Source organism: Corylus avellana, chromosome 4 (assembly GCF_965113065.1).
Source record: "Corylus avellana chromosome 4, dhCorAvel1.hap1.2, whole genome shotgun sequence".
NCBI classification, from domain to species: Eukaryota; Viridiplantae; Streptophyta; class Magnoliopsida; order Fagales; family Betulaceae; genus Corylus; species Corylus avellana.
Window position 1 is genome coordinate 9,112,946 of NC_142493.1, and position 20,441 is coordinate 9,133,386.

At 36.1% G+C, this 20,441-nt stretch overlaps 1 protein-coding gene and 1 non-coding gene across 2 annotated transcripts; both read right to left on the minus strand.

Annotated features, from left to right (window-relative positions):
• Positions 1 to 2,886: 2,886 nt before the first annotated feature.
• TRNAL-CAA (transfer RNA leucine (anticodon CAA)) lies at positions 2,887 to 2,970 on the minus strand. Its single transcript has one exon. It is a non-coding gene; the product is annotated as a tRNA-Leu (tRNA).
• A 3,036-nt stretch (positions 2,971 to 6,006) lies between these two features.
• On the minus strand, positions 6,007 to 6,545 carry AGP1 (arabinogalactan protein 1). Its single transcript, XM_059592255.2, has one exon. The coding sequence runs from the start codon at positions 6,493 to 6,495 to the stop codon at positions 6,118 to 6,120; it is 378 nt and encodes a 125-aa protein (XP_059448238.2). The 5' UTR covers positions 6,496 to 6,545; the 3' UTR covers positions 6,007 to 6,117.
• Positions 6,546 to 20,441: the final 13,896 nt, after the last annotated feature.

The following is a 20,441-nucleotide window of genomic DNA, read 5'->3' on the forward strand; positions in this document are numbered from 1 at the left end:
TTCGGAAGGCGGTGAGGCAATCGATGTGGGTGGTGGAGTCGCCGGTATCGGAGTAGAAGCGTGAGAAGGAGAAGGAGGAGGAGAATGATGCGGCGGTGGTGGTGTCGGAGGACTGGCCTTTGGAGATGGTTGGTGGGCTGGTGGAGACGAATACGATGCAGGTGGCTTCGCTGCCTGAGACGGCGTCGGAGCACTATGACTCGCAGTTGGTGGCATAGCTGTGTGAGACGGTGTTGGAGCACTGTGAGTTGAAGTCGGTGGCTTCGTCGGAGACCATGCCGGAGCCTGCTCAGGAGAGATTGCCGATGTGGAGCACACAAACAACGTCAGAATCAGAATCACAGCGTTATTGTGCGCCATCTTTGGAGAGAGAGAGAGAGTTGTGGCTTTTGTCTGTGTCGGTGTGTGAGAGAGGCTGAGAGCAGAGAACGAAGGGTGAGTATAAATAGAAAGGGTCGGTGTAGGAACTTGTTGTCTACGGACCGTTGGATTGGGTTCACTAGTACGATAAGAATAGACGGTGGAGATTGTTTCTTTGGCTACAAAAGGATGGCTTCTGTGAGGTGGGGTTTCTGTGAGGGAGTAGAAGCTGGTCGAGGTAATGTTAAGGTTGTGCTCGACCACTAACGGTACAGTTGGCAAATTGATTCTGGCCCGTACACGTGGATGTACTACGAACAGAGACCGTGGGATGTGTTGTATACAATATTTGGGAGTTGTGGGCTCCCACGCGCACTTGGGACAATACGAAGATACGCGATGGGACCGGCTGTTTATTTGGAAACACGTTATATTTGATTTCGATTAGTAATCCTAAAAGTTTCAAAAGTATCAAAGTCAAAGAACTTCTTAACGTGTTTTTGAATGTTTTCTTGTTTTTTTTAAAAAAAAGAAAAATATATATATATATATATATGATGTTTATACAAGGAGAAAATTCACTTTACCCCCCTGAAATTTCAGGAATTTTTCAATTCGAACTCCAATGTTTAAAAATTAGCAATATACCCCATAATGTTTTAAAATTTTTTAATTCAGACCCTCCATTACTAATTTTCATCTAATTGGATGAAAATTATCCTACGTGCATCTTACATTGGATTTTGATGCTCTCTATTCTAATTTTGCCCTCATTAAAACCTAAGAAATTACGTAATTATCCTCATTTTCATAGGTTTTAATGAGGGTAATTACGTAATTTTATAGTTGTTATTGGGGGCAAAATTGGAATAGAAGGCATCAAAATTAGTACACTGCCAATTTTTAAACATTGGGCTTCAAATTAAAAAATCTCTGAAACTTCAGAGGGTAAAGTGAATTTAACCATTTATACAATTATACATTTATAAGACCCAAGCCCATGGCCAGATCATCAAGAAATGTCAATATAGGCTTAAAGTTTCAATTAGCACTCGGCTAGCCTAAGTCTGGGGGTAATTTTCGCCCATAAATGTTATAGAAAAATGATTCATTTTCTTTATTAGCCCTTCTCTCATCTTCTATTTTTTAAATTACTATTGAATATGTACCCATATGAGTAGGGCTCTTAAGTGAGCGAAGCGTCTCGCGAGCAAGCTCGGCTCGCATAAACTCGGCTTGTGCTCGACTCGAATATTAAATGAAGCACTTCATGAACACAAATCTTAGCTCGAATATTAAACGAAGCAAGCTCGGCTCGACTCGGCTAAGCTCGTGAACAGCTCGTATAAGCTCGAGTGTGTGTATATATATATAAACTAAGTAATACATAATTAATTATAAATCTCATAATTATTAAAACCTTAAAATTGCATTTATATTTAAGCGTTAGAGAATGGAAAATGCTACACCCTTTATGATCAAAGAGAGAGAGAGCAATCATTAAAAAGACATCGATTCAATTAGAGCATATCCAAACGAAAAGGAAGAAGAATCAAGCAGAAACTATTGAGGGAGATTGTGAAAGGCATAAACTATTGAAGAATCAAACAGACCCAAACACTATCACTACCTGTCTGGTGAGTGAGAGTGAGAGAGTGGGAAATGAGAGTTTAGGTGGAAGATCCGTTGTGACTGGTGAGGGGGATTGAGAGAGAAACGTTTAAAAAATATTTTTTTTGTAGGGGGCGTTGTCCTAATGCAGTTTGAATGCAACATGTTAACTTGTCCCACATTGTTAAGAAAACATCAATTTCCAAGTTTGCTTATCTATAAAAAGATGCATATCCTCTCTCTTTGAAACCAAATGCCTTGCTGTATTGACTCAAGCTCCATACTCGACTAGTCAGGCTAAGCAAATGCTCATATGCAAATTAACTTCTTAAGCCGTTTAAGAGTACTTGAAGTTAAAAAAAAAAAAAAATTAAAAAAAAACATTAAATATAAGAGCTAACTCGCGAGCTGGCTCGACTCGACTTATTATTAGCTCGAGCTCGATTTTTTTGGCTCGCCCTTAAGCTCGACTCGAGCTAGAGCTCGAGTAAAATTTAAACGAGCCAAGCCTGAACAAGGGAAACTCACTCAAGCTCGGCTCGTTTACACCCTTACATATGAGTCCCCAAAGTGATCTAATAGTAATTTTAAAAAGTAAAAATATGTCACATTTTTACCTGAAAATGCTCATGGCAAATCTAACTTATATTTGAATTTTCTTTTTTTTTTTAACAAAAGTTGATCTAAGGGTTGATTAATCAATATTGTCAAATAATTATTAGATAAAAATATAATTTTTAGTATTACTATTTTAGTAGTGTTTGTGTTTGAATTCTTTATTAATGTTTTTGTTTTTATTAGTGTTTTTATTTTGAGAAGACAAAAAAAAAAAACAAAAATTTAAACAAACAAAACTTCTTTACTACGTAGGTAGGTTTTCACTCAAATCTATATATATATATATAATTTAGGTTTTGTCAGAAGTGGGATTTGAACCCACGCCCTCGTTAGAGGACCAGAACTTGAGTCTGGCGCCTTAGACCACTCGGCCATCCTGACTGATGAGGAGCTTCGTTGTCTTTCTAAGTCTTGTTCTGTACATATTGGTTTATAAATTTTTACATTTAACTCTTAATGCTTATTTTTTAATGTGATAACATGTTTTAGAAGAAATGTTGCACACTATTACTTATACACTTTCAAGTGAACATTTTTGAAATAATAGTGAAAATTATCATTAAATTTTGTACTTGAAATAAGTCCACGTAATTTGCTCAACAAACCCCAATTACTAGTTGAAGATATTCAATGGATTCTTCGTTCAACGTGACGAAGATATCCCATAGTTTTCACCTCTCACGAGTCGTGAGTAGCTGTGAGGCGTGAGAGGAGAAGACTATGGAGAGGTGTGGAGAAGAAGACAAGTGACTTGACCTGTAATGTTTGACTTAGGTTATTATACAATAGCCAAAACAACGTCGTTTTGGTTATTGTATAATAACCTATTATAAGCTAGGCCAAACGACGTCGTTTATTGGGGAGAAATTTTCTCTTTTCACAAAAGGGTATTTTAATAACTTCAAGTCAAAATAGCACTTGGATGACACATGACGTATTTTCCATCCAAATTGATGGGGTTAACTAACGGAGTGGCCACTTTGATACATTTTGGAACTTTGTAGGGCTATTTTAGTGTTTTTTGAACATTGGGGAGCCAACTTGCAAATGGCTGTCAGTTTGGAGGGCCTTTTTCTATTTTTTTTTTCTATATATATATATATATGGGGTGGCCGGACCACTTCTAAAAGTCTAGGAGTGGCTCAACCACTACCATCTAATTTGGACTCACATTGATTATGTAGGACTCACATGTAAACGGTAAACCTACAAATTCAATGATGTATTTGAATCCATTTAAATAAATAAATAAAAATAATTAAAAAATGGTTACGAGAATGACGCTTAGCATTTTTCTATATAGCTTAGCCAACCCGGATTAATAGTTGAAAGTTCCCTTCTTTTTTTTTTTCAAAAAAGTTTAATTATTTTTATTTTTTAATGAAATTGTTACTTTAATTTGACGAGTAACAAAAGGCACGTTTACTAAGAGATTTATCATTAATTTACTAGATTATCTAATACGCGTACCGGAAATTTAGATGTAAATATCTATAAAAATTTATGCATATCCATAATGGTATTTGTAACACTAGGCGAATTTTATAGGCGAAGTTCTCTTTAAACCAATATTGCTCGAGATATGCATCCCACTTTTTACGCTGAAAAATATTATTGGATACTCTAAGATAATCTCTGAATGGCAATGATAAAAAGAAAATGAAAATAAAGGATTGACATCTCACCGATCCGATAAATTTGGCTTGTCACCAAAAACGTGGAGTCTCACCACAGAAAAAACTCAAAGAAAAAAATATATTTTTCAATATCACAAATCTACCTCCATAAGAGTAAAGAGTTTACTTAAATAGACCAACAAAAGTCTAACCCAAAATTGATTGACTTTTGAGCCGAGCCGAGCTCATTATTAAATTATTAAATAACAATAATCATAATTTAATTGACTTTGGGCCAAGCCCATTACAATAACTCTTAAAATATAAATACAAATAGCATAATTAACTAATAACAAAATTAAAATACTAACTTATTTATTTTTTATTGTGCATCAAATAATGCCCTCCCATCGCCAGAAAACAACAATAAATGGACAGAAATTTCTTCCAAACCAGTAAGAAAGAAATATCATCCAACTCCTTTAAAATAGTGCAAAGTCTATAAACATTTAAAATGTTAGTCTAAGTTAGTAAACTGCTATTAATGACTTTAATAATTTAATGTGCGTTTTAAATGTTTATAGACATTTTGCACTATTTTAAATAGATTGAAAGATATTTTCTCCAGACTAATTTAGAGGAAATTTCTGTCCATAATAGATATATTAAAAACAAGACAGTTTGTTCCCAAATGTTAGTTCAATCGGCTGAGACCACGCATAAAAAAGCGGGAGTCACTAGTTCGAATTCCCCTCCCCCTCTTGTGTGGACATGTCAAAAAAAAAAAAAAAAAAACAAGACGTCGATCAGTGATGAAATAATCGTAGAATCAAACTCATTTAAACACCAAAACTCATTTAAACTCATGTATTCACCAATCCATCCATTGCTTTTTTGGATCCAACTTTTCCGAACATAAAAGTGTACTTCTTAACACCAAAATTATTCACCCCAAACCCAAAAGTAATGCTATATGCCATTATTTTTTTTTAAAAGTGTATTTAACTTTTAAAATTATTATTGAATTTGAAATAAATCGTTATTATTAAATTTTAATCTAATAGTAAGTCATGAAAGAGAAAAATCAATTTTAGGAGATAAACAGAGGATAAAAGGGTTGATTTGTTGTTAATATTGCTAGTTTATAGCATTATCATTTATTATTTTAAAATTGAAATTATTTTGAGATAATGATTATTGAATTTATCTAATTACAAAATCACAATTGCAAAAACTCAAAGACTAGAGCCCTACAGCATTACTCTAGTACCGCGCAAGAACTAGGGCTAATCAAGTTTCAAATCCTTTTTTTTCAAACTCCCAGCCGATTGGTAATTAATTTAGTTTAGAATTGCAAATTCGTAAAAATAAATATATATAATTTTAATCCAATTTGTAAAAAATCAATAGTTTGAGAATATTTTTTGAAAAACTCACAATTTTAAATATCAAATTACAATTTTTCCAATCACTTTAATACACTTAAATACGTTATTTTGCACTACCCTAATAATTGGTCAAATAAATTGAATGACACATCACCGTTTATTGCTTATAAAATATAATATAATATATATTAAGGTGGTGAATTTATGGCTTATATAACAAAATATAGTAAATATTAAAATGGTAAATACTTAAATGGAAAAACTATTAGTCAAATAAATTGTCGCTGAGTAAATCGAATCCAGATTTTGCTTAATTTTCACCATTCCATTTTTGTGCTGTGTGCTGAATTTCAGAAGAGAGTCTGTCTCATAATTTCAAGCAATTAAATAAAAAATATATATAAACTGATGAATAACCGGTAAACTCAAATATAATATAACATAAAATCAATAGCCGAAATGAATAAAATTAATTACATAAAGAAATACTTAAGAATCCATAAGCCTGACTGTAAAATGCTCATCTAGAAAACCAAAACTCCAACGAGTGCTGCAACAGCCACAGATCCAGCGACTGCGAAGCGGTTCGAAGCGGCACCGTTGGCGGCCGGACCAGGAGCTTCAGCTGGTGGAGAGGAGATCGATGAGGGAGGGTTCGCCGGAGCATCGGAGGACGCTGGAGGAGGTGACGGCGGAGAGTTGACGGTAGGAGCAGCCGAGTGAGGAGAAGGCACAGAAACTGGTGGATTCGCGGCCGGAGACGGTGCCTGAGAGGACGGAGACTTGGCGGGTGGAGATTTTGTGGGAGAGGATGCCGGAGAAGACGCCGGAGATTGTGCTATAGTGGAGCAAATAAACATTGCAGCCAGTAGCACAAGAATCACAGCGCTTGAGTAAGCCATTCTAGAAGGTTCAAAAGCACAAAGAGAGAAGGAGAGATTTTTTTCACACAGAGAGAGGGATTTGAGAAAATAAGAGAAGGTGGGGGTATTTATAAGACGGATTTAGGGGTTTTGTTAGCGTAATTACGAGTATACCACTATGTAGATCTGACGGTGGGGATTGCTTATACAGAAAGTAGCCAACTCAGATGAAAAGTCGAAAACACGGTTTTGAATTTGTATGCTTTTCCACTCAGGGACAGTTGTCTTTGAATCAATGGCGTACTCCTGGGTTGTGATTCAGGTACGTAAACAATGTGAACCGTAGGATTGATTACTTTATTTGTAACGGTCGAAAATGGGACGGTGCAGATGTCACAAATGATTCAGCCATGTGAATACGCGGTGGGACCAGTTTGGGGAACATAATTGAAATGGCACAGCTGTTCAGACCACTAATTGAATTTGATTCCTAAATTCAAGCAATCTTCCTTTTCCTTCCTTTTTCTTAAACAACAAAATAAAATAATATCTAACAACTTAAAGAATCTTTGCCGTATGGTAGGCCATCTTAACGGAAATAATCTTGGCTATATTAATTTTTTTATTGATCTGAAAAATAATTTAACGAGTACTGTTATAAGTCTTTTTAGAGCATTCTCAATGAATGAGCCATATTTTTATGTAAAATAGCTTCTTAAAATTCACTTTTATCTAGTTTAGCTAAACCATTTTTAAATGTCTCTACATCCGATTAGCTATATTTCTATCTATTATATTAAAATATTTTTAAAAGTAATAAAAGTTTTGGGAAAAAGAGAACATATGAGAGGAAAAAAGAGAAAAGTTTTGAAAAAAAATAGAACATGCAGAGAAAAAGTAAGAAAAAATTTGGAAAAAAGAGAAAACAGGTGAGAGAAATAATGAAAAATAAAATAGCTCCCTTGAAAAATGCTGCTACATTTAGCTTTTTTTTTTAGCTCTTTCAATCAAATATCTATTTTACATTTTCTTTTAGCTAATCCAATGTAGGTGGTTTTTTAAACATTTGAAGAGCTATTTTAGATAAAAGTAACATTTGGCTCTTCTATTGGGAATGCTCTTAGAGTCCTATAGTCATCCTAAATGTGATGTGGATTTTAAAATCACCAATAGATCAAAAGTCCATAAATCACATCTCAAATTCAACGGTAATTTTAAAAGTCACATCACATTTGGGATGACTTTAGGAGGACTCTAGGAAGACTTATAGCATTACTCCAAAATAAGAAAGGGATGGTCAACGCTTCGGTCAGCACTCACACGCCTCCTTCGTCCGCTCTCGCCTTCTACTAAAGCTGCTGGTTTTTTTTTTTTTTTTTTAAACTTGAGTTGTTGTATTGAAATTTGGGGTGTTCTTTTATTTTGAGATCCTATTGATTGATTTTACCGTGCTTTTTCTTCAACAACCTTCGGAATGAGGTTGTTGTTACCTTGCAAGATTTTGTGTAGGGTTAAAGCTATCAATTTTTTCTGTTTAGGTATTTAAAATGCTTATTGTGGCTCTTATTGAGAGGACTGGGACATTTTATGACTCATTTTCAAACCTTGTATTTTTCGCACCCTAATTTTAGGGGTGCAAACGTGGTTTTTATTGGGAAAGATAAATAAAATGATAAAAATCTCTAGGGTTTTCTCGCTTTCTCTCTAGCGCCGCAGCCTCAGGTAAGCCCCCTCCACCATGGTAAGAGGAGGAGGGATGGCTGTTTGCTGCCTTCCTCCTCCCCCTCGCCTGCCCTTGCACCGGGAGTCAATAGTTTACTTGATGTCCCTGGCCCGGGTTACCTCCTCCCTACCCTTTCTCTGCCCCCCTTCCTCTTTGTTTCGCTTTTGTCCTTGGCAAGGCTCTCTAGTTGTTTTTTGCTCCTTTTCTTTCTGTTTTTTTGCTGTATTTTTGGTGTGTTGTTCTTGTAGACTTGCCTGTGTGCCACTCGGTGTGAGTGCTGATTTTGGGGGTTTCTTTCAAACTCCCCCCAGTTTTGTTTTGTGTTTGCCGCTGATCTCCTCCGCCCACTCTACCGCTCACCGTCTAATGCTGGGTCTTTCCTCGTGCCCTTCCAGCGATGAGCTTCAACATCCCCTGCTACAATGGTTTTCTGGCCAGCTGGCGAAGATCGCCACCCTCCGTCCACTGTTTTGGGCCTTTTTCCGCGTCCCCACTGCGTCGAGCTTCTATCATTCCCTTTCAGTGTCGGTTTCCGGCGAGTACACAATCGGCATCCACGCTGCGTGTGCCTGTTCCCGTTTGTTTTATTTTCCTTATATTGTCTTTGTTCATGTTTTTTTCTCTTTATGCATTTCATTCCTGTTATTTGGTTGTAATAAGGCCCTGCCTCTTTGGTTCGGCCACGTTTTATTTTGGTTTTCTTGCTTCTATTTGTAATAAGGCTTTGACCACTAGATTTGTCTGCTTGGATGTGAACTGAACTTTGGTCCAGATCTTTGGGTCGTTGATGTAATTTTTAGTCCAGACGTTCGAGTTGTGGACGTGAACTTCATCCTGGCTTTTGGGTCGAAGAGAAATTTGCGCTACCTATGCATTAGATTGCGTCTGTCTTGTGCAGATCTGTTATTTCAACTGAAAACTAGTCATAGGTTAGCGAAGGTTTTAGGTGATATTGTATCCTTATAGCTTCGGCTATAATTTGCATTTTCAGGGCTTTGTGCTCCTCCGATATAAGAGCTTTATGCTCGTGATTATTATTAATGAAATTAGAATGTATTTCTATCAAAAAAAAAATGCGGTTTTTATTAACCACTTACTAACCGCTAACCACTAAATGCACTAACCGTTAACCGCTTTCAAAAGTAAATAATAAGAAATAGGTAATATTATCATTAATCATTTTATTATATGATATAATTATATGGTACAAGTTATTGTGTCATTTAATAAAAGTATTACCATTAGATAGTTTATACTTCGGAAATTGGAATCATATATCACATAATTATTATATAATCATATGGTATATCTGCATAAGTTATTGTGTTATTTACTCGATGCATTATAATTAGATACATTATTGTTAGAAAACGTATATCACATAATCTTAGATATAAGATAATATTAATATGAATTGTAAGATAATATGATCATATAATTTAAGTATGAGTGTATGACCATTAGATCATGAGGAATTTAGGACTTAGAGTTTAATGCTTACCAATAGATTATAAGTTCAATTAAAAAAAAAAAGATAAGTTAATATGATAATAATTTAAATCAGTAAATTTGGTACAAAAAAAAAAAAAAAAAAAAAAAAATTTAAATCAGTAAATCACGAAGGGCTAGCTTGATATAAACTATTTTCAAAAATCAAATAAATTAAGACTAATAATGAAAGTGGTAACTAACATTTTAAAAAATCATGTGATCATGTAATTTATTATACATATATATATTTTTTTAAATGAAATATAAAATAATTTTACCTTCCTTCATTGTGGACCGTTGTAAATTGTTGAACTTGTTTCAAAATTTATCAAATTTAGAAAATTTGAAAAATGAAATCTCAACTTAAAAACAAATTGCAATTAAAGTTGGCAAGGCACAGTATTTTATATTGAAAATTTGGAACTTAAGTTTTTTACTTTTTGGTGTCGGACATTATTAAAAGTTAAGCTTTATTATATTCCTTTTTCCAACTCATGTTAACATTATATTAAACGCTCGTTTTGGTGACTTGCATAGCTCACGTTTTTTTAAGTTGGAACACCGCACACGCGCCATGCATGACGCAGCAGGAATAAAAACAAAAAACCAAAAAGCGTGTTTTCGAAGTGTCCCACGTCGCTAAGAAACCAAGGTGCTTCAAGCTTCCTTATCTATAAAAAGGATTCTTCGTGCCTTCCTTTGAAAAATTAAGAGGATTCTTAGCAGTTTTTTCATTATTTTTTTTAATTTAAGAATTTAAACTACTTTTTGCTTCCCTATATCAAAATGCATCCCAATATCTTCCCTTAATCATTCCCTATATCATTAAAATATTTATTTTTTTAATTATATTATATATATAAGAGGAAAGATGAGAAAGAATCGTAAGAGGAGAGAGGAGAGCGTAGAGAAGAGAGAAAAACGTTTTTATTTTATTTTAATAATCATAAGGATTGCAATAGTGAAACACTATACTTTGGGTTTCACTGTAGCGATCCTCATGGTTGAGGCTCATTTAGGGAGTCTACTGTGAGTCATTTTTTGTAATTTTTTGGACATATTCCTTACACATAGGAAACAGACTCCCTTATAGGGAGTTTACTGGGAATGCTCTAAGAACCAAGAGCTGTAGTAGGCCAATGTTGAGTAGGCACAAGCCATAACTCGACTGGGTGCTAGCAGTATAAGCTGGCTTTAGCACATAATTTTTGGGACTCTTGGGTCTAAATAATTTTTGGATTTTTGGGCGGTTAACCGCCTAGGTGAGGATACGGTTAGTAAATTTCACTAACCACCTAGGCAGTTGTGGTTAGCGGTTTTAGCTACTAACCGTTAACAGTAACCGCCTTTTTACCCCTAACCTTGTATGATAACAATGTTACTCACACCCTTATATATATATACATGTAATTCTAGGACATTTCAAATGCATGATGAACAATAAGTAATAGGCATGTAAAAGATAATATATGTCATAGCTCAAAATGATTTAATGAATAATCATCATATTCATTATAAACATGGAATGTCTTCATAGATTATAAAATCATTAGGATTATGGGCATAATCCCAACAACTGGGTGCTCTCCAACAGAATGGTGTATCAACAGAAGGAATTAAATACTCTTAAAATGGTAAGAGCTATGATGAGGTAAACTACTCTGCCTATGTCATTTTGGGATACAAGCAACAGTATACTTGCTTAATTTGGATCCATTTTCTACTCAAAGATACCCGTTGAATTGTGGTCCGAGGTAAATCCTAGAATGTGATGTGTCCACATTTTGGGTTGAATGGAAAGACAGATAAGATGGAATCCAAAAGCAATGGTATGATTGTTTGTTATATATCCAAAAGGGACAAGGAGTTATTTGTTTTATAGTCCTAAGGTTAAGTAAGTGTTTGTTACTATAAATGCTAAGTACTTAAAGGAGGACTATGTAAACAAATTTAAACCATAGAGTGAAGTGGTTCTAGAAGTAATGCTAGAAGTTAGATATGGATCATCTTCAAAAGTTCTTGAAGATGATGTGGTTGTATCAAATACACCACAGGTTACTACTAGTAAGACACCAAGTAGCATTATACCTCTTCTCAGTGGGGAGGATCGTCAGGACACCTGTCAAATTCATGTTATTAGGAGAAGCCTACACAGCTATACCTAATGAACTTGAAAAATGATCCAAGAACCCATGAGGAAGCATTACAGAAGTGGATGCAGACCATTAGGTCTAAGCTATGAAAAGTAATATGAAAAGTAAGTTGGAAATTGCCAACCATGTCTGAATTCCTTTAAAGATGTGTAATGGCATTTAACCAATTGGATGTAAATAGGATTTACAAGAGAAAGTGAGGAATGGATGGGAAGGTTGAAACCTTCAAGTTAAGATGGTGGCAAAACAATTTCACCGGTAGCCATGCTTAAGTCCATCTAGGTACTCTCGACCATTGCAACTCATTTTAACTATGAGATTGGGTGAATGGATGTCAAGACAGTCTTTATGAAAGAACAACTTGACAAGGGCATCTATGTGATGTAACCAGATAGCTTTATGGCTTAAACCAAGGAGATATGGTGTGGGAATTGCAAAGGTCCATTTATGGACTTAAGTAAGCATCCTGATCATGGAGCATCAAGTTTGATGTAACAATCAAACAAGTATGGGTTCTTGCAAAACCTTGATGAACCATGTGTATACAAGAAATATGGTGATGTAGTAGCATTCTTAGTGCTAAATGTTGATGTCATCTTGCACATTGGAAACAATGTGGGGACATTATCAACATTGTAAATCTGATTGTCTAATCAATTTTTGATATAAAAAACTTGGGAGAAGCAAGCTATATCCTAGGATCAAGTTTTAGAAAAATCGCAAAAATAGGATTATGGACGTATCCCATACTATATATATACATAAGGTCATAGCAAGACATAGTATACTGAACTCCAAGAAAGGCATATTTGCTTTTGGGCATAGAGTTTCTCTTACCAAGGAGTAGTGTCTTGGGACACCTCAATGGGAAGAGTAAATGAGGGTTGTTCCTTACGCTTCGGCTATAGGAAGCCTCATATATACTAGGAGCTAGACAAGGTGTATGATATATAGTTAAGCATGGATAGCAGATATTAGTCAAATCGTGATACCAAAAGTCTACCGTAGAGTATGTCTATACCATAGGTAGAAGAGCCGTTTAGTGGGAGAATTGTCAAACAATCTTGGATTGTTGACTCCACTATAGAAGCTGATGTGTCATAGCTTCTAAGACTGCGAAGGAAGCAGTATGGCTCAAGTAGTTCCTAGTGGATCTTAGTGTCATTAGGATAGAGCAAACTCCTATTACATTGTTTCACGACAACAATGGAGTAGTTGTAGAATCCAATGAACTAAGGAACTATAGGAATGGTAATCACAAAGAGCAAGAGTATATTCCTATCAGAAAGATAGTATCTCAAGGAGATACAGTAATAGTCAAGATTCCACTCACTGAGTTTTTGGCAAATCCGTTCACTAAGACCTTGCCACATGAGATTTTAAAATCTTAATTGGGAGGAATGTGAGTCAAATGTGTGCCTAATTGGAATTACAGGCAAGTGGGAGTTTGTTGAGAATTGTGCCCCGAATCCTAATGATTTTATATCTGTGTTGACATTCAAATGTTTGTAATGAATATATATGTTATATTCAGTGATTAAATGATTTGAGCATATGGCATATAAAATGTCTTTTACATGCTTAATACCAAGTTCATCATATTTGTTATGCATGTGAAATGTCCTAGAATTACATTGAATATGGCTATGAGTGTGAATAACGTAGTTATCACACAAGGTTTTAGTTCATAATCCTTGTATCTTTAAATGCATAAAGTTCGCAGTCAGTAAATGGAACATGCATTCCATTTTGAGTAAGACTATTACACACCAAACCTTGGTGATTTAGCTCAAGCAAAGCGGTGACTCCAGGATTGATGTGTAGTATGCTGAGATCCTAAGGCATTGAACGGACAATGAGTTTTCTTTTCATAAAGATACTGTCTATTAAGAAAAGACATTAACTCCTCAAATACTACTTTTACTTTGATTCTAAATTATGAAGGAATTGTGGACTCAGATGTTTCATGTAGATTGCTTTGATATATCTAAGAGTGAAACCTATCATCAGTTGAATTAACCTCAGTACATTGGGTAATCACATGAAACATTGTGGGAAAGCGTTTTCCAAGAGGGAATTTGATGCATCTTAGGATCGTGCTGATCTACATCAGAATCCAAAATCTCTGTGACATTTACTCAGATGGTGGGAAAAATGATAAGGGGCGGGCATTATGTTAAGTTAACTGATTTTCAGTGGTTGAAGGTACCACAGTGAATGAAGGAGGAAATGTGGGACTCCTTGAAGGTATGTGTAAGTTAGAAGTTATTAATTTATGATAGCATGTGTACTGTAGGGTTTTCTCGCTTTCTTTCTAGCGCCGTAGCCTCAGGTACACCCCTTCCCCCATGGTGAAGGGAGGAGGGATGGCCATCTGCTGCCTCCCTCCTCCCCCTCACCTGCCCTTGCACTGGGTGCCAGTAGTTTACTTCATGTCACTGGCCCGGGTTGCCTCCTCCCTACCCATTCTCCACCGCCCCTTCCTCTTTGTTCAGCTTTTGTCTCTGGCGGGGCTCTCTGGTTGTTTTCTGTTCCTTTCCTTTCTGTTTCTTTGCTGTGTTTTTAGTGTGTTGTTCTTGTAGCTTTGCCTATGTGCCACTTGATGTGGGTGTTGATTTTGGGGGGTTTCTTTCAAACTCCCCCCAATTTTGTTTTGTATTCGCCGCCAATTTCCTCTGCCTGCTCTGCCGCCCACCATCCGCTGCTGGGTTTTTCCTTGCTCCCCTCCAACGAAGAGCCTCAACGCCCCTTGCTGCGATGGTTTTCCGGCCAGCTAGTGATCGGTTTCGCCTCCCTCCGTCCACTGTTTTGGGCCTTTTTCCACGTCCCCACCTCGTCGAGCTTCCAGCGTTCCCTTCCGGTGTTAGTCTCCGACGAGTGCACTATCGGCATACACGCTGCTTGTGCCTGTTCCCGTTTTGTTTTACTTTCCTTGTATTGTCTTTGTTCCTGTTTTTCCCTATATGAATTTCATTCTTGTTATTTGCTTGTAATAAGACTCTACCTCTTTGGTTCGCCCACATTTTATTTCGATTTTCTTGCTTCTGTTTGAAATAAGGCTTTGGCCCCTCGATCTGCCTGCTTGGAAGTGAACTGAACTTTGATTCAGACCTTTGTGTTGTGGATGTGATTTTTGGTCTAGGCCTTTGAGTTGTGGACGTGAACTTTATCCTGGCTTTTAGGTCGAGGAGGAATTTGAGCTACCTATGCATTGGATTGCGTCTGTCTTATGCAGATATGTTATCTCAACTGAAAACTAGTCATAGGTTAGTAGAGGTTTTAGGTGATGTTGTATCCTTGTAGCTTCGACTATAATTTGCATTTTAAGGGCTTTGTGCTCCTGCGATATAAGAGCTTTATGCTGTGATTATTATCAATGAAATTTGAATGTCTTTCTTTCAAAAAATAAAATGATAGCATGTGTACTTTATTTTTTAAAATTTGTTTCGACCATAAATTTATTAATTTCTCATTTTTGAACATATGGAGAAATATTTCTATATCTCGCTTAAGTACAATATCGACGTCATCAAACGACAAGCTTTTAGTGACATGGGTGTTAATATGAAGAACCACAGATACAAGGTAAAAAAAATCACTTACCATTCAGCTAGCCGACATAGTTGACACCGTGATGGCGTCAACGCAAAACATCGACACGTTGACCCCGCAAAATTCAAATGCACCGTGGGGAAATGGTGCTCTCCCAAGGAGATGGTATGTCGCGATTTTTATTAAATTTGCCAACCTTTATTAATTGCAATTGTGCTAAAGTGCACACATTAATTGTTTAAATTGTGCAGACAAAGGCAGATCGTATGAGAGCCATGCAATCGAAGAATAAAATGCAACACACAACCGGCTCGAGGAGCTACGCCAGGGCTTGCCATGAGATAGTATGTGTGTCATTTACCATATATATATATTGAAAGATTTTAATATGTAAACATTTGCTTATGTTGTTTGTTTTTGTAGGCCATCCACAACTCCTACACGGGCTCTAATGTGCATACAGACCCTTACAAAGAAAGACGGTACCTACCCCAATCAATATGTTCAGGAGAAAGTGATATGCTACTTATTATGATCTTGCTTATTATTTGTATATTTAGGATTTAGGGTTAACACTGCCATATTTTACAACTTTCTATATATCGTACAGGAAAAAACTGAGGGAGCTACTGCCAAAAGACACTACCGAAAGCTCGAAGTCGCAGAGGGGACGATAAAGTGGGCACGAGATGACGCATATGCATAGGCTATGGACAATAAGCAAGAATATGTTGGACGGGTTTGAGGGGTTGGACCTGGGATTCTACTAGTACGCGGCACCATCCACTCCTATTATAGGCCGTTTGGAGCATGCTCACAACACACTCGACAGGAAGAGATGGAATAACTAATTGAAAAAGCACTAGAAGTTGAGCAAGAACAACACAGGGAAGAGATGCCTACACAGAGGCTATAGATGGCTACACAGCAGGCAGAGATGAATGCATAGCTGGCTGCATATGAGGCCCATTTTCGTATGCTTGAGTCCTTGTTGCAGGCGAGCATTGGAATGACTCAACTTCAAGCTGTGCTAGACACTAAGTCCCCAAGCCGTCCTAGGGTGAGATCCTCAGTTAAGAGCCGACCAGATAATGCAATATACTTTTTGGTTTTTTTTTTTTTTTTTTTTGGTTTTTCAATAAGACAATCATGTGCACCACTATATATATATAACATGAATACATTGTACGTAGCTTCAAACCAAATATGCATATATAGAATACAGTTGCAACGCAATATGTATAGGAAAGGTAACAGTAGACCCTGAGAGCGAATATGCAACAGAACCCGCACTCCAGCATTCAAAGTTATCCCATGGAGCATCATAACTATAAGTATATGTGCACCACTACACTTATGTAGTCATATGAGAACAACTGAACCACTACAATTTCGAATGCGTCATGTTTGGTATGGTTACAATTTTTTAACTATATGTTATGTTTGGTATGGTTACTTGTTATGTTATACAGGTTGGTAGTGTAAATAGGTTAGAGTTGTGGTTTAGGCGCCGTTTATGAACCTGAAGCTGTTGATTACAATGACCTTCGTATACTTTAATGTTGCTCATTACTTAGTGACCTAGACTTGATAAGATGTTATCATGTTTGCTGATGATTGGTTTTATCATTTACAGTTGTTGCAGAGATGCAAAGCGGTCATCAATCAATTGTATTATTTTTGTTAAGTCTTTTGAGGTTGTATTATTGCTCTTATGTAGCTTTCATATATTATTGCTTTTGTACATGGATATGGACAATGTTGATGTATAGTGTTGATAATGGATAGTTTTGATACATTGTTGATGTATTGTTTTTGGAATGGATTATTTGTGATAGTTGATGGATATTTGATGGATCGATGGATAATGTAGTTGTAGTAGATGTGTAAATCGTATATCAAGTAAAACGCCCCGAATAATTTGGGTAAAATGCCCCAAAAAATTCGAAAAATAAATATGGGGAGGAAAAAAATAATTTTGGAAATACACAATTTAGTGACGTGCCACTTTAGTGCCACATCACCAACTTTGGTGACGTGTCAAGAGTGACACGTCACCAAAGTTGGTGACATGCTGCATTTGTGCATGTCACCTATTGGTGACGTGTCAAATGTGGCACGTCTCCAACTTTGGTGACGTGCTACACATCGCACGTCACCTTTTGGAGGGTGACGTGTGTAATTCCACGCATCACCAATTGGTGACGTGTGCTAATTCAACACGTTACCAATTCCAATTCTAGATCGGTAGACTTTTGATGTGTCACCCACGTCACCATGCCATTAGTGACATCTTTTGCCCTTGACCTGTCACCAATGGGAAGTCACTAAACACCAATTTTTTTGTTGTGATTGTATGCTTCCACCAAATTTTCTGTTATTTTCTTATTTACATTGATAGATAGAATTCCTTAAGTTATATCATTCCCTTTTCTTGGTCTATGCCACTTTCAACCATTATGCAGGAGTGATAGTAATGTTAGAAGTCACTCTTGTGACATTTCAAGAATGATATGGCTTATGTCCCCAAGTGGTAACTCAATCGGCTGAAGACCATGCCTCATAAAGTGAAGGTCACTAGTTCGAATCTCCCTCCCTACACTTGTGCGAACATGTCAAAAAAAAATGATGTGACTTATAAAATTATTATTGGCGGCTTTATGATTGATCATTATTGAAGTTTGATCAAATTGTGATTTTAAAAGTCACATCATTCTTGGAGGGACATAAGAGTGACACAATAGTGATTTCTAGCAGTACTCGAGCCACCTCATTTTTAGAGAAACACAAGATGAACTTTTATAATCACTCAATAAGACTCGACCAAATGGCATGTCAGGAGTAGACACGACCTCCCTTAGAGATTTGATTGGGGTGACTGACTACCCCATTCTATTCTTGGAGGAATGCCTCTTATGGGCCTTTTAAGAATGATTCCTCATTTTAAGAGAATAGCTATTACTTTGAAATGGATATATTCATTGGAATGAAAATGTCACAATGGAATAAATATTTTAAAGGAATATATCTATTCCATTTTTTGGTCTATTTTAGCACACCATACATGCCTTTATTTAAATATTTATTGCTATTTGCACTTTACATTAGGATCATAAATTCACAAATAAAAAATCTAATATAACTACTCTTTTATTAATATTCTTGTCCTTATAGACGGATAGTGGCAAGAATTTGTTTAAAAATTTGAAATCATCCTTTTTATTTTTTTATTTTTAACAAGAAATCTTTTGTATTTCATTCGAAATAACATCTAACATCCCAGAGCATAAAGCTTTTACATAACATCCCAAAGCTATGTTAATACAACCTCATAGATACGATTAGTAAAATCTCACAATTAAAAACTATTTATGACAACAGCATCCGTTAACCCATACACAACTTCTCTTATAAAACAAATTTGCTCTAGTTTCCAAAAGCATACTAGATTTAAGACATGGATAGCCCAAATTTCCTTGAAACTTTATTTTACCAACCATGAGAGATAATCCCTAACACCGAAACTATCCCTCCTCAGCTCAAAGGCTAGGAGCAAAAATGAAAATACATAAACAGAAATAAAAAACCGTAAAACACTACACTCCCATTGGTGACATAGAAACTGGATCGGTAATCGGTGCATTCAGACTGGTGCGTAGGACCGTGGATGAGTGGATCTAACAGAATGAAGTTGTACCAGTGACGACGTCGCTAACATGCCGGCGTGTGGCTGACAGATTGATGAATGAAGGCCGGTGTTCGAAAGAAGTGTAGCCGGTGAGGACGGTGAGCTGTAGCGTGGATGGAGGAATTGATGGAGAAAACTAAATCTGATTTTGAAGAAAATAGATCTATAAACCCAATCAGATCCGGTGTGATGACAGTGGACAGGAAAGAGAAAAGAGAAAAAACAAGAAGGGGAGGGAATGAAAGAAGAGGTAGTATAGGGGAAGGGGAGGGGAGCTCCCTCCTCTCCACAGAAGTAATAGGTTTGCGGCGGTCCTTTTTCACTTTTCTTTTTGGAACTAATTGAATTGAGTGAATATTTTTATATGTAGGTAAGTGATTTGTGTTGAAGTCCTCTAAAATTGCCAGCACTCTCCTCCATTTTGACCTTTCAATCTAATTAAAATGGACTAGATGGTATGTGACTACCAAGAGTAACATTTCATCTTACAAATCAACCATTAGACTTGTAAACTTATGTGGGGCAGACCCCACAAATTTAATGCTTGATCTATTGAATTTATAGAAGATAATGAGCCAAATATGGAGAACTTATTAACTCTAGTGTTTCTAAAAAATTAATTTATATTTACCAAATGGTATGACAAAATGCCCCATAACAACATTAGGGAAATGAAAGTCTATCGCATTACTCGGCTACCAATGAACCTTTTGAGTCTGGACCAAATCAAGATAAAATAAATTTAAAATGTGCTATTAAAAAAGTAGTTAAATGAGTTAAAATAGTAATACATGTAGAAAAATGTGCTAAAACATTTATACTATCTTTTAAGTAGTTAAATGAGTTTCAAGACGTGGAGGTGATTTCATTGTCTGAAAGCCTGAAAGATCTTGCTCATATATACCTATAAAGATTACACATGTATAAAAATGGAACATTTGGGTAGATATGAAAGTGGAAGTAGATACGATGCAAGAGCTAACTTGACGTTCTGTTTTTTATTTTGGAAGTAGATAGAATCGCCACTAAGGCACTTAAAATATCTCCAAAGATGTTCTAAAAGCTATAGGATTTTTTTTTCATACACGTTAGCTTCATAGCATGCAAAATGCATTTTGTGCCTCAGTAAATATCAACCTCTAACTATTTATTATAGCCCACATGAATAAAATATTCATTCTTTCTTTCTCTACTTCTTCAACACGTACTCTTTGCAAACCATCTGAAACCCATTTTCTATTGTTGATATCGTTTGCAATTGTTGAGTTTGCTCCGGCTGTCATTTCTGTTTTTTTTTTTTTTTTTTGACATGCCCAATCTACTCCGCCAGTCGTGCAATACACTGAGAAGCCCAAGAAGAGTTGTCAAACTCTTGTTC

Coding starts and splice junctions, on each gene's coding strand:
- AGP1 (XM_059592255.2), bottom strand. CDS start 6,495: ATGGCTTACTCAAGCGCTGTGATTCTTGTGCTACTGGCTGCAATGTTT.